The 16,204-nt window shown below is 36.6% G+C and overlaps 1 protein-coding gene across 1 annotated transcript in view; it reads right to left on the bottom strand.

Moving 5' to 3' along the window:
* Positions 1–16,204, bottom strand: part of Slu7 (Pre-mRNA-splicing factor Slu7) — a 138,558-nt gene that overhangs the window by 105,001 nt on the left and 17,353 nt on the right. The window contains exons 5-6 of the mRNA XM_090385346.1: positions 1,338–1,502; positions 1,073–1,126 (exon numbers count right to left, since the gene is read on the bottom strand). Coding sequence (XP_090241472.1) covers positions 1,073–1,126; positions 1,338–1,502 — 219 coding nt within the window. The remainder of the gene's footprint in view (positions 1–1,072; positions 1,127–1,337; positions 1,503–16,204) is intronic.

Genomic DNA, 16,204 nt, shown 5'->3' with positions numbered 1-16,204 from the left:
CCCCTCTCTCTCTCTCTGACTGGTATATTCCTCTCAAATGTACTCAAATAATTTTAGTTGGGATGTAACTAAACACAGGATCATGTTTTCTGCTATTTTATCTCATTACACCTATGTCATACCATATTGTTTGTTTACTGCAATAAATGATTAACTGCTATGCTTTTAAAAGTGATAACTTGTTTCTGCATATAAAATTTCATCTGGATAAAGTCAGGAAGAAAAGGGCAGTCAAAATACATTGTCAAAATTACCATTATATTGCTAATTACCAGTTATTTCTATGAGTTAAGCACTATTATTGGCATTATATTGCTAATAATGACAAATTACAAGTTTATATGTTATATAATCCTTTGGGAACTGTACTCAAATCAATATACTTAACTATGAAAAATAACTAAGGAGTCATAATTAAGTCGTCTGTATGTCCATGAGAGTAAAACATCCTAAGGGGGTTGTGCTGTCTGAATAAATTTTGCTAATGGATAAATTTTCAATGTAAAATTTTAAAATTAAATTTCCAATTAACTTAAATTTCATTATTCACAATTTTTTAAAATAGACAACGTGATAAATAAATAGTTTTGTTATGAAAATTTTTATTTTTGTGATTTTTTTTAATACGCATATACTTTGTATCTATATTTTTCTCATAAAACACAAGGAAAAAGTTACTGATATCTGCAGCACTCCTGACACATCTCTCACAATTACACTGCACATGACTAGCAAACTTACTTCACTAGTTAGAGGTGTGCTTGAATATTTCTGAGAGTAAAGGGTATCTTAAAAATCACATTTCAGCATATGATATTAATAAAATAAATAATTATGATTTCATCAACAAGGTACTACAAGATGGCTGACTGCCATCACACAAAAATTCAAAATTCACCCTTCATTGCATAAAGTGGAATAATTTTCCCCCATACATTTTTGCTATTTTTGTTATTATACTGCTAAGGCAAATTAGTTTGTTTCCCTCTATTTTTTATTTTGATTATTGCATTTTTTTAAATATAATTATAGAGAATACATATCAGTTGTGTACCTGTTCTTTAGTGTTTGCTTCCCCAGACAGGAGATCTTCTTTAAGTTTCTCTTCCTTTATTTGTCGTTTGGCCTGAATAAAAATAAAATTGGTAGAAAATATAAGCTATCCAGCTTCAATAAAGCAAAAATAATTATAACATTTTATGAATTAAATGAAATTAATTATTATATTTATCAAATACCAAATTTTGTTAACCGCATTATCAAACAGCTTTTTTTTATTATTTAATAGTTCTAAATATACCTCACCATTCTATGCCAGTATGTTATATGTAACTTACCTCCTCTACTTTAGCATATTCATCTACAATAGACTGATAATTTGCTGGATCATAACCATTCCACCTGTCCCTTTTACCATCATAATCCATGTAAAGGGAAGGTAAAGACACTTCATCAGGAGCAATATCTTCACCACTGTACTTTGCTCCCATGCGTCTAGGTCTCTGCACAAAAACATATAACAAGTCAGCTATACTGAGTATATGATTTTAGAGTTATTTATCATGGGACAAAATCTGTTAAAAAATAGTTATCTTTAATCATTAAATGAGTTTTAAATTAACTTGACTTAGAATAATAAAAATAACTGAAATATTTGAGTTAATAATGAGTACACTAGTAGATAACAAAACTATTAATAACGGTAATGAAGTCATTAAGTTTTTTACTAATCTATTTGCACAACATAAAGATATGGATACAGAACACAGCAAATTAGACCATATGCTAAGGCACATATGCACACCTTAAGATTCGGGCATAAATGGTAAAGATAATGCTCACTTCTTCAAGATGAAAGGAGTTCAGCCTTCTTTGGTTCTCCCAAACTTAAAAAATAAATAAATTAAATTAAAAATAAAAATTCAAGGACTCTAGAACAGTGGGTAGAAGGTGCTATGAAATGATGCATCTTTCTATATATAATGTTTAATTTCAACATATATGTTTTGTGTGGAAATTGTCTGGATAGTGCTTGTTTATATTGTCTCAACTGTTAAGTTTGCAGGAGACAATCATGGCATGGGGCTGTTTCTGACCTGGCCTATTGGTGATGGTGCCTGAAACCCAATAAGTTCACAGCCTTTTTTGGATGATTACTGGACAATTATACACTAATTTTGAAATGGATCCTGTCAGTATTAGCAAGACAATGCTCCAGGTCAGGAGTGAAAAACTGAAAAGTTGGTCTGGCCAGGTGAGAGCTTGGACCTCACCCACTACTGAATATCTGGGGGGGGGGACAAACTGTAGCACTGGATTGATGCTGGCAGATGTTCTACAACAGGAAACAAATTCCCCATACTATCACACATGCAAAGGTACCATCTGTGTATTAGGTTTTTGAATTAAGTCTTTTTTGCAACTACCTACATGTGCGTGTATTGGAAACTTCTGGTCATATCGTGTACATGTACTACTTATAGTTGTTATAATACTATTATTTATGCATTTTGCCTTACATGTTTTACTGATGCATAACACACTTTATGACACACAGATTTTTTTGAATAATTCTTGTGGGTTCAGAAACCTGTAATTATAGGCATGTAAAAAGATTTTGTAAAAACAAGTTAAATTTATTAATTTTTCTAAAGCTGGCCTGCTGCTGTTGTTGGTAATGGTGTTTTTAGGCATCAACAACTTAGGCCATATTGTGCCACTGTGTGTTATGCCTAAATGAGTGCATGTTCATTCAGGGACAGATCTGAATGTTATGTGGGTTGATTTGTAGCTTGCCATTCGTAGTGAGCAGATGCATTTCTAAAGTGCAAGGAGAGCATAGTGATTAAAGCAGATTAGATTAGGATTGCGAGGCTAGATAACTGCATTTAAATATTTAATACATTGTTAAGTTTATTTTGATACAGGTTTTCCTGTATAAATTTAATTTTTATACTATAAATATAATTTTTACTTTCTGCAATATTTAGTAAATTTAAGAATGGTTGTAACAAGATCCATCCAACATGAACATTTCGTCGGAGGGTATCATGACTCATATAGAAATAGCTGATTTCTGTGTGAATTGTAATTTATCGTTTGCAGAACTTGGGACATGTATTCCAAGGTCAACCCAGCAGATAATCATAGCTCACCTGGCAATTCTTTTCTTTATATGGAGTGTACTAATCTAAAGTAAAATTTGGTGCATTGCTAAAGTTGAGTCACTGAAGAAATGGGAGCTTGCCCTCAAGAATAATGTAACTGGCAGCTCGTCAGAAAGTCAAGACTCTAGTAACCCAACAAAGTGATGCACTCCCGATTTGGCCCCAGATCGGGTTCTGGTTCAAACTGCTCTGGTTCAAAAGCTCTGGTTCAAAAGGACTTAATTCTATAAGGAGACTTCATTGTCAGGGAAACGGGAAATATTTTTTTCTAATTAGGATAGGTGGACTAGAACCAGGGTATGTCTGCTGGGAGCAACAATTTAATGTCACCAACTGATTGTCAGATTTTGAGGGGGGGGTAAAGAGAATATTATTATTCATGTTGGGACTAAAAATGTTAAGCACATGCGATCTGACGATCTATTAGACAAATTTAGGACCATGCTGAAGAAATGCTCCGAGTTAGGTCAGAATGTCTATGTCGCTACAATTCTTCCTAGGCACGATAGGAAGGATTATATGTTGAAAGCCTTGTGGATTAACCCAAAACTTGAAGGACTCTGCAAGGCTTTTTGCAGTAAATTTTTATTAGCTTGGCCACTTGCAGGTAGAAGGAATCTGTTTTGTAGAGACGGGATACATTTAAACAAAGGTGGCAGAGGGTTTTTGCCAGTATTATTGAGGATACCTTAAAGGTTCATGGAAACTGCTAGTTTGGGGGAACAAGGGTAATATAAATACACATTTATCTGATAATATTGGTCAAATTAATACTTGCACATACCTCAAGAGTTCTTGTTTGTTACAGCAACAGATTTATTAGCAAGATATTTCAGATTATATTTCAGATCATATCACAAACATTTCAAATGAGTGGGTAACCAATGACAGTGAAGCAAACTTAAATAACTTCAAGGGGTGCATCAGGGTAAACTGTACAAGAACACAAGTAATGTCAGAAGTGTTATCAATAAAATCAGTGAATTCGAACTGCTGGTTAGGACAAATAACACTGTATAATAGGGCTTACAGAAACATGGTGCCACCCAGAAATAGAGGATGATGACTTTCAGTATGGTATGTACAATGTATTTAGGAAGGATGGGGCAGATAGAAGCGGTCACGCTTCTCATCAAAAGCAGCCTGAGAATGACAAAAGCCCTTTTTTTTCTTTATGAAAACCCCAAACACGAGAAGTATTAGAACCTATAGTACTTAGAACCGTACTTGGGTTGGAGGTTGAGAAGATGAGAGAAGATATTTGTTGATATTAGACATGAACTTCTGTAGACTATAATTTTCAGGAAATACGTATGAAGAAAGGTTGTTCCAGAAAATGGCAATTCAATGAATAAATGAGGAAGATGAAAAGTTGGTTCTGTGAGTTTGAATTTGGACAGTAAATGGATGTTGGCTGGTGGCGGCCAGCCAACATCCATGTTCGGACTGTTTCGAAAGAGAGAGTGGGAATTATAGAGGCCAATTCAGAAGAACAGTGCCCATGGAAGTATCTGTAGAAAAGGCATTCAGCAGAAACAGTATGTCTATGAGACAGAAGGTGGAGAGACTCTGTTAGAGATGAGTAATTAATTAACCTAACTGCCCTCTTCTGAATAGAATCTAGAAGCCTGAGAGAGGTTTTGGGAGCACCGCCCCAGATGTGGGAACAATATTCCATGGTAGGGCGGATTTGCGATTTGTAAAAGTGAACAGCTGTTTGGAAGAAAAGTAATGCTGAGGGCGAAAGAGAAAACCAAGTTTTTAGATGCAGAGGAAGCAATATTTGTAATGTGCTTGTGCCAAGAGAGATTAGAAGTCAGGGTAATCCCCAAAAGAGATATATCAACTTGCCTAGAAATCAGAGTATCACCAAAGATAAACATAGGAGCAGAAGAATCCTTTTTACGAGATATAAGACAAGACTGAGTTTTAGAAGGATTTAAATCAACTAAGTTGTCTTTGCCCACTGCAGAATTACCTGGAGATCGGCATTTAAGGAATTGGTAGTGGATAATCAAGAAGTTGAAGCTTATCGAGCAGGGCAAGGTTTCTCAAAATGTAAAGTGGAATGCAATGTGCTATCATCGGCAAAACTATCAATAGGATTTCCAGTCAATAGAAGAAAGTCGTTAATATACAAGAGGAAAAGAGTGGGGGAAAGAACTGAACCTTGGGGGGGACATCACCATTAGTGGAGAAGCTAGAAGACAGAGAGCCATCTACCATCACCCTCAGTGAGTGATCAGAGAGAAAACTGAATAACCAATTACAAAAAACAGTTGGCAAACCATAAGATGTAATCTTGTTTAGACCTTTATGCCAAACATGATCGAAAGCCCTTGAGATGTTAAGAGCAACTGCTTGTGTTTCCTGAACTTTTCCATTGAATTTGTCCATAAATGGGTAACATAAGCCAGAATATCACCAGTGCATCGACACTAACGGAATCCATACTGGCGATCGTTGATCAGATGGAAGGTTTCTAGATAGTTTAAGAGTTGGCAGTTAACTGATTTCTCCATTACTTTAGAAAGAGTAGAAGTAATTGCAATGAGACGATAATTGGATGGGAGGGATTTGTCACCCTTTTTAGGAACTGGCTGGATATGAGCAAATTTCCAAGCAGAAGGAAAAACACCTTTGGAATAAGAAAGTGAAAAAAGGCGGCAAAGAATAGGAATAAGTTCAGAAGCACAGGTTTTGAGAACAAGTGGAGAAATACTATCAGAACCTGGGGCTTTCTTAGCATCAAGATTCGTCAAAATCCTTCTGACATCCTTTTGATGGAACACCACAGGAGGTATTGAATGGAGTGTGTTGGGAATGGTGGGAGGTGTTTTACCAAGATCATTAATACATGAGTTGGAAGAAAAATAGGATGACAGCAGGTCAGCTTTATCTTTGGCTGAAGTGACAACAGAACCATCTGGTTTTGTTTTCTGGTTTTGTTTGACAGAGGTGGGGCAGAGATGGGCAAAAGTTGCAGCCAATAGCTTTGGCAAGTGACCAGAATGCTCTGATACCATTACGGCAAGAAGCAAGTTTTCTACTCTTAGCCTGTTCAAAATCTAGTTTGGAATGATTAAAAACTGCTTTACAATTGTTGCGAGCTTTGGTGTAGGCAGAAAATGAAACTGAAGAATTGGAAACAAGCCAATTACGATATGTAACATTCTTCTCTTAAAACACTAAATACAATAAATGTTCCTTAACACATTTATTGGAAAACCAAGGTTTAGTTAAAGGACAAGATTTTAAAGTGGATTGTGGTATAAAGGATTCCATTCCTAGAAGAATAATTTCATTTACACAATCTGAGCAAACATTAACATTAACATCAGAAGTTTGGAAATAGTAATCCAACCAGGGAAAAGAAATCTCGAAGGTCATCCCATTTTGCATTCTTGTAATGCTGAAAAACACGAGGTTGGAAATAGCCACGAGATAAGGGCTCCATTGGAGAATAGACAATCACCAAGGTGTGATCTGAGGTGCCTAAAGGACCCCTCACTTCGACCGTGTACTTAGAAGGGTTGTTTGTAAGAAAAAGATCAAGCGTGTTGGCTGTATGGTTAGGACTGCCCGGTATTCTTATAGGTAAATGAGCAATCTGTGCAAGGTCATTAGCAATTGCAAAAGCCTCAGCATCGACCGGCCAGGTCAGTGTGACTAAAAAAAGGAAGCCAGCTGGAGTTGTGAACATTAAAATCACCAAGGAAAATTACCTCACTGTTAGGAAAGTTGGATTGGAGAAAGAAAAGTTGCAAAGAGAGGAGGTCAAAGAGCTCCAAGTGATTAGTGGAGTTGGGAGAATGGTAGAGGCAACAGATGAATTTCACATAATGAGATAGAGAGATTTTAAGCCACAGAAGATCGAAAAGAGGAGATTCCAAATTACCAAGTCTCTGACAGGGAATAGTGGAAAAAACATATGCACAAGTACCACCTTTGAGGCGAAAGGAATCATACAGCGAATAATTTGGGCATCTGAGATGAGCAGTAGTTGAATCAACCGATAACTGAGAGGTTCTGTCAGAAAAAGTACATGCGGTTTGGCAGACTGCAAGCGGAAATGGACATCGTTGAGATTAGAACTGCGACCACATATATTTGTGAAATGAAATAGGAAGTGATTGGGAGATTTAGATCTTTTCGCAGATAAACTTACTCTATTAGTTTGACAATTCGTGGTGTATTCAATAGTAATAAAAAGTTGGGGGGAGGGGGTAGACATGCTGTATGAAGAAATGAAATTTTTGAATATGGCGTACACATGGTAAGAATATACCCAGATCCTTGACATAATGTGGCCTCGACAATGCCTCCCATACACACTACTTGGACTCCCTCCAGTCACTATCTGGCAGAGTAGAGGTAGCAAGATTATACACTAGCTGATCCGGAAGCCTCCTAAAGAGTTACCAATAAGTTCAGTCCAGTGTACTAACTAGCGGCCGACCTGCGAACACTGTTTTAGAGCTGTACCCTCGAAATGTAAGGAAGATTGGATCTTGTCATGATGTTCATCATAATCTCAAAAGTCATCAGTCATACTGCATGATGGAAGAGATGGGGAAGGGTTGACCGGAAGTTAGCTCTGGAGATTAAACATGGGTCCACCACTTCAAGCCTCCAATAAGCAAAGTGGTGGTATTGCACCGGTTGATGAGAGTCAGCTACCACCTAGAAGCTTACACGAATTCAGACGTTTTGCATGATATTATAGAATCTATATGGTGTGGGGATAGTTGGAAGCAAAGGTATAATGAGAGTGGGAGTAATCTACAGGCCAGGTGTTTGTGAAGATTATGATAAGAGCCTCTACATGCAAATAGATGGGCAAGTAAGCATCAATGTCTTATTACGGGTGATTTTAATTTGCCTCTAATTATTCAGTGTCTGTCAACCTGTGTTCCGCAGCATATTAGTTTGTGCGAGTATACTTCAAGTGTGCTGGATTAGCTTCAAATGCAAATAAAAAATAATAATAATATTAAATCGAAGTTTTATAATAAAAATTAATTGCATTTTTCTTTGTTTTTATATAATTATGTTATTTTTTTACAGATGATTTCATAAATTTCATGTAATTCAGGTAACTTCAAAAAGAGATACTGAAAGCATTTTAAACAAACAATAAGTGTATTATTAAATAATATCTAACAGAAATAACTTTCTGTTTGTGAATATAGTAGTAGTAAGTATAGTAGTGATTGTAGTGTGCCACAAAATATTTAGCATCCTTAAAAGTGTGCCGCAGCAACGAAAAGGGTCAGAAACACTGCTCTGATTGATTGGAGCAAATGGGAAGGAAACTTGATATGTGGGATAAAATTTTTAAATAAACTAGATTGTTATTTGTATCAACATGTCAGGGAAAGTACTAGGGAAAAGAATATTCTAGACCTGATCATCACCATCGCCCATGAACTAGATGACATCATAGGGCTGACAGTACAGGAACCAGTAGCAGGAAGTGATCAGAGTTCTACGATGGACAATGAAGAGAGAAGTAGCAGTAGTTAAAGGCAAAGGAAAGGAAATGAGGAGGATTCCAAGTTACATGAATAATGAAGCTGCCAGATTACTTGAGCAGAAAAAGACAGCATGGAAAAGTTACAGACAAATAAAAAAAAACTCGCATATGCACAAAGATGTTTTATGTGAAAACTAAAACAGCTAAAACTGAAATTATGAACAACATAATAGTTTATGCTCATGCCTGCTACTTACTCTACTGCATCAACATTTGGAAGAGGTTAGTGAAATCCAAGCCAATAGCCTAATTACCCATTTGATGAATAGTATGATTTCACAATCATACTTCCTGCAGAAAGTATGATTGCAACAATACAAGTACAGTCAGTCCTCTTATAGCACGATAATTGTGTTCCTAGAAACCCTCATGCAATGCAAAATCGTGTAATATAAACAACAGGCCCTATGGGAAAAATAGGGTTAGGTGCTGACCACCCAAGATTGAACACACATTTGTAACCAAAACATTACCAAACACAATAAATTATCGTAATAAAATACGTAAGTATTTTATTACGACTATTACGTAATAAAATATTGCTAATGCCTTTGCTTCTATTGTAAGCAAACTTGTTTTTTGTTTGATTTTCTATCCAAACAGATGCCAGCTGTTCCATCTCGACCAATTCTTTGTGTCTTAATCTAATGGATTTTAATTACACTTTGAGTTGTTCCTGCTATGAAAGTTTTTATTTTCTCTGCATTCTTTGTAATTCTCGGCATTGCCTCATTTAGGCCTGTAGCGCATGCAGTATCACATGGTCTTTCATTTCACTCAAAGTGTTTCACAATTTCATATTTTTTTTCTCTATCGACAGAGGCGGACTGGCCATAAGCCTTACCAGGGAAACTGTGGTGGGTTGGAGGCCGGTGTGATTTTGGTCATAAACGCTAGTATGAGGACACTACAAATTTTCCCGGGTAAGAATTTTTGACCCAGTTCGCCTCTGTTTATCGATATTGCTTTTCTTTTTCTCTCTGAACCTGTAGTGTCTTCACCAGGATGCTTCCTTTTCTCACCTTTTAAGTATTTTACTTTTAAGTATTTTAGTATTTTAGTATTTTATTTTTATCAAGCATGCCTCCTCATTTTGTAATTGTGCTTTATTTCACAATTACAAAATGAGGAAACACGCTTGATACACATAAACAAAGCTGTGAGCGTGTAGCAACTAAATAAACAACACCGTAAAGGCAGAGACAACTCTATTAACACCTCACTAGCTCACATTTTATTAAAGTACATTTCTGGGGGTTACTACCATAAAACAATAAAAACAATTTCCGGTTGCATTCCTGCTAGTGGAATCTGTTATAAACTGGTAGTAAACTCGATCTAATTGCATTTTCAATAATACCGATAGCTTGAATTTTACGTTATTATGGTGAAATGTGTTTCCCCTTCACTGATATAAAAAACAAATACGTTTTCAGAATCTTCTCTTCATTTCTATCGTGTTACTTTCAGTTGGGGTGATTCCATGCTCGACTGTCATTTCTTGTAATCACAAAGGCAAATCGTTCATAAGCGAATTCGGTTCGTGTTATATACGATATCGTTCCCCTATTTATAAATCGTGTATGATCGAATTCGTGTAGTGTAAATATGTGTTATACGAGGACTGACTGTACTTGTATTGTTGGAATCGCCATTTTCGTTACATTCCATTGTTAGGTGCCACTATAGATGTTTTCACATCAATCATTTTCTAATTAGTGAAAGAGACTGAATGTCACACTGCTATAGCTGAGTGTTCAATGATGCTGAAGTCAAATGCAGAGCACTGTCGAGAGATTGAATAAGCCAACCTAAGAAAATAAAAATGGAGGTAGCATTCAGTGCATGAAAACGAAAAAAGGTTATCGAGATTGCATAAAAGACAAACATAAAATCAAAACATTGGATTTAGCAGTGCCTTCAAACAGCAATGCCACTCCATCTAACAATGATGCACCTGAAGTGAGTATTAATTATGTACAAAAGAAATTTTCTCCAATTGCGCAGATGAATTTAAATGATCAAGCTCCTTTTCCTTACACCAACTACTATTTACAAAAGAACTTGCATCGAGAGTTTCAAAGGCGATTTAAGAAAAACGATTTCTGTTCTGTATGCTACATTTGCGATTGTCTATGGTTCGAAAATGACACAAAGAAATCAGCTGCTAAAGATACATCATTGATATATACTGCATTTCCCAATGTTGACGCCGACTGGATCCTTGTTGTAATAGCTGTAGAGGATCACTTAAGAACACCATTCTAGTGCTATCTAAGTCGAATGGCTTTGTCTACCCAGAAATTACATCGCATTTACCAAAAGTGGGATTAGTGACAGAGAGGCTCACTTCTCGCTTCATGCAGAAAAGGCACTTGAGGCATACAGTCAATACAGCATTCTGAGCCGAGTGATGAATGTGCCTGTTTCAGTCAATGCAATGGTCCATCACTCGCTAGGGGAGATTGACAATGATTGTTGTATAATGCCCATATAAAACACAAGAAAATACACAAGTCTAGCTATTTGATCGGGTTAGTAAGAAAGCGAATGGTTAAAGCATGGCTTCAATATTTGTTTGCCACGCCTCTCTACTGACTTATGAAATCATGATACATAAGTCATAAATACCTTAGCGATAGGCGAAGATTAGTAACCTTTACGGAATGACGTCACTTATGTCTCGCATTTCCGTTTCCATGTTACTTCAGTCCACTACTTACTCTACCATTATTCTACTGTTGCTACTGAATCAACATTAGTTGATTCAGTAGAGTAACTAGCGGCCATTTAGGAATTGACACGATTTAGGAAGTGATGTAACTGATGTCATTTCCACGTCTCATTTTCGTGACAAATTGGTTTTACTTCAGTTCGAAATTTAGTAGGTGCTGCCAAAGATGTTTTCACATTAAAAGTACCGAAGCCTATAACAGCTACAAATTTATCTGTAATAGTGTAATAATGCCACAGAAAAAAAAGGTTAGGCTGGCAAAGGCAGATTATGAGACATAGCTGGCAAAGAGACCAAAGAGTAGGGATAAGGAATTCTTTGCATATATAAATGAAAAGAAGAGAAGGACAAACCGATCGGACCATTATGTAAGGGATGCAGGATAGTATTAGATACCCCAGCTGATGTCGTATATAAACTCAACAGTTACTCTGCATCAAAATTTACAGAAGAAAAACCCTTTATGTCAATGAGAAATTATGGAAGTGAAGTTGAAAATGCAATTAATGATATTGAAATTTCACACGATTATTTAATGAAAAAAACCATGAGTACCCTGAACACACAAAAATGTTTTATGTGAAAATATCTTTGGCAACAATCAGAACCGTTTTAAAATTGAACAGACAGAACTGAAGTTATGAATGATATGATGTTTTTTGCTCATGCTCACTCTACCAAATCAATGTTAGTGATATTAGCATCATACTTCAGTCCGAAATATTTAGTATGAACAATGTAACGTTTTATGCTCACGCCCGCTACTTACTCTACTGATCAACGTTTGTATGATTCGGTAGAGTAAGAAGAATCCAAGCCAACAGCCTAATTACCCATTTGATTGTAGCCATTTGTTGACTAGTATGATTGCAACAATACAAGTATTTGTATTGTTGCAATCCTCATCTTTGTTACATTCCACTGTTAGGTGCTGCTATAGATGTCTGCACATCAATAATTTTCTGATTAGTGAACGTGGTTGAATGCCACACTGCTATAGCTGAGCATTCAACAATGCTGAAGTCAAATGCAGAGCATTGTCTTCAGTATAGAGCAAGCCAACCTAAGAAAATAAAGACAGAGGTAGCAATGAGTGCTCGAGAAAGAAAAAGACTATCGAGATTGCGTAAAACACAAACAGAAAATCAAGAGTTGGATTTAGCATTGTCTTCAACCAGCAATGCCACTCCATCTAACAATGATGTACCCAAAGTATTAATTATGTACAATGGAACATTTCCCCAATTGCAGAGCAGATTGAGTTTAAATGATCAAGCTCCTTTTCTTTATTCCAACTACTATTTACATAAGAATGCACATCAAGAGTTTGAAAGGATATTTACGAAAAATGATTTCTGTTCTGTATGCTACATTAGCGATTGTCTTTGAAAATGACACAAAGAAACCAGCTGCTAAAGATACATCTTTGATACACTCCACATTTTTCGATGTTGACATCGACGGAATCCTTATGTGTAATAGCTGCAGAGAATCACTTAAGAACAAGGATCTTAAGTGTACCCATTTGTTAGGGAATGATGCTACGTCTCTTACTTTAAGGTTATTATTATATTAATACCACTCTTATACCACGTGAAATTAATAATATAGTTTATAGGCTGTTCTCACTTACATTACTATACATTAAAGAGATGTTTCGGTTATCTTACCGATACCATTATCAGACCACGTTGTTGGGGAAATGGAAAATAGAAAAGGTAACAGTATTTCGAATATTCTAGAATATTCTTAAATATTCAAAATTTGTAACCTTTTTGATTTTCCATTTCCCCAAAAGCATGGTCTGACGATGGGTATCGGTAAGATCAGAACTGTCACTTTAATGTATAGTAACATAGGCAAACAGATTAATAAATTATATTATTAATTTCACATGGTATAAGAGTGGTATTAATATGATAATGACCTTAAGGGAAAACATGTAGCGTCCTTATCTAACTATATTGGATTACTTGGGGTATCATAAATCCATTGTATCTTGTCTCCCAGCTGGAATTATGGAAATTTGTGAATGATCAAAAAATATTTACAATACAAAAGCTCTTTTATTTCGTAATAAATATATACAGATCAAAATACCTAAAAGAAACACAAAGATTAGTTTACTACTATTTGGTTTTTTTTTTTTTTTTTTTTTAGGAGCATTAGCAACTAAGGCCATATTGTTCCGAGGATATGCGGCGGTCATTCCCTGACCTTTCCGCATCCTCCGTATTTGGTGGTCATGGGCTCGAACCCCGGTCTAATCAAGAAGCGTATGCTACGCACTGCCGCTCCTGCCCACGGAGGCACCACAAAGATTAGTAACCTTTACGGAAATGATGCAAATGACATCATTTCTGTGTGGCATTTTCGTGACAAATTGGTCCCACTTCAGTCTGAAATTTAGTAGGTGCCACCCATGGCACCTACTTCTGTAGGTTCGAAAGTTTTTTATGTGAAAACATCAAAAACTTTCGAACCTACAGAAGAGTAAGGCTCATTGTTGTTGTTTGGTTTTTTAGGAGCATTAGCAACTAAGGCCATATTGTTCCGGGAATATGTGGTGGTCATTCCCTTGACCTTTCTGCATTCTCCATATTTGGTGGTGACGGGCTCGAACCCCGGTCTAATCAAGAAGCGTGTGCTACGCACTGCTGCTCCTTCCCACCTGGGTATGGAGGCGCCTAACGCTCCTGGGTTTGATGGCATATACCCTATAATTTTAAGGTGGGCAGCAAGTGAATGCATTGAACCATCGAGGCTAATCAGAGCATCACTGGACACAGGAGAGATTCTGCTGGATTGGAAAAGTGCCGACGTATCTCCAATACATAAGGGCGGTTCTAAGAGTGCAGTGGGAAATTACTGTCTGATCAGCCTAACATCAGTAGTAGGGAAAATCATGGAGGAAATGATCAAGGATGGAACTCAGGATCATTTGGATAGAAATGGAATCCTGAAGGATACGCAGCATGGTTTTGTAAAGGGAAAATCATGTTTAACAAATCTGGTTAGCTATTTTGAGAGGGTCACTCTTGAGCTGGAGTTAGGAAATAATTTACATTAGTTATCTGGATTTCAGCAAAGCATTTGACTCAGTCCCATATGAGTGGTTACTTTATAAGCTGGAAGAGCTTGGAATCACAGGGAAAATCCTTAGATGGACAGATGGATGGCTTCAGGGCAGGAGGCAGAAGGTTGTGATATATGGCTATTCCTCAGATTGGATTAATGTAAGAAGTGGGGTTTCCCAAGGATCAGTATTAGGACCATGTTGTTTTTGATTTTCATAAATGACATCGATGAAGGGATAGAGGGCATGATGTTTAAATTTGCAGATGATGTAAAGATTAAGGATGATCAGAAAAATGGCAGCTATGCTTTAATCCAGCAAAGTGTAAGGTATTATACCTGGGAAACAGTAACCTCAAAATGACTTATACACTTGGTAGAGTTAAACTAAAGCCAGTAGTGGAGGAAAGGGACTTGAGTGTTATGATACAGTCAGACATGAAGTTCTCCAAGCATCGTACACAGGTTGCAAAGAAGGTCCATGGTGTCCTATCAATAATTTAATGAACAGTTACTAATAGAGATGTGGATGTCATAATCCCATTATATAAGATTTTTAGATCACACTATGTTCAAGTATGGAGACCGCACCTAAAGAAAGATATTGTGCTTGTTGAAAAGGTCCAAACACAGGTAACTTGCCTGGTGAGTTTGGAAAAAGGGCATCCATATGAGGAAAGACTTCAAATATATGGATTGCAGAGCTTGGAGACTTGATTGAGGTGTTTAAGGCTCTAAGAGGAATAAGCAAAATGAATGAGGATGAAATTTTCATGGTTATAAATTATTCTAGAACTATGGGCCATAAATTCAAGTTATAGGGAAAGATGTTTAGACTGGATTGCAGAAGTTTTATTTTAGCCAGAGAGTTATAAATTATTGGAACAAGTTACCTACATGGGTGGTAGAAACTGACAGTTTGAGGAAATTCAAAGGTCAGCTGGATTTCCTTCCTCCCGTAGACAACCTATGGGAGGAGGAGGAAAATGCATAGGTTGTCTATTTCCTTTCCTCTTATTATTATTTATTTTATTTTATTATTATTTTTATTTTGGCTGGTGTAGCATAAGCCTTAGGCTTCTTGCACCATGTGACCATTACTAATACCAGAAATAATGAAGGAGGAACCCTATTCCCTCTGCCTGACATATGCTAACTAAGCCCCTTTAGAAATTCTAAAAGTGTTCAACAGTGGTTGTAAATTGTCAACAGGACTTGAACCCAAGGCCTCTCCAAAAAAGTGATAAACCACTATACAGGAGATGTCTACACCTCAAAGTACAGACATCTCCTCAAAAACACTATGAATATTGTTGGTTGTTAGATGTATCAGCAATTAAGGCCATATGCTGCTGCATACTATGTCTGTACAAGTGTGTGCTGATAGGCTAATTTGTAAATTTGCAGGATGAAAACCCAGAGTATCTCAAAGGGTAAAAATCTTACGCCCTTTGCCGGGGATCAACTAATTGCAGCCCAAACTGAAGAGGCCTTTACAAATTCTGGGTCTGAGTCCCATGACAAACTCTAGTCCATCATGGGGTTCAGATCCAGACTCTCCAAACAAGTGAAAAAACTGGCAAAACCACTATACTGCCATTGAAGATCATGTAGAACAGGTTCTACAGATGATTTAATAGGGTGCATCTAAGCAGTGCCGGCTTACGGTTTGTGATACCTGTGTATTGAGAG

Source organism: Mastigoproctus giganteus, chromosome 11 (assembly GCF_048544385.1).
Source record: "Mastigoproctus giganteus isolate SK-2022 chromosome 11, ASM4854438v1, whole genome shotgun sequence".
NCBI lineage: Eukaryota > Metazoa > Arthropoda > Arachnida > Uropygi > Thelyphonidae > Mastigoproctus > Mastigoproctus giganteus.
Note: the sequence above shows the minus strand (reverse complement) of the source record. Positions and strands in the feature narration are given on the sequence as shown.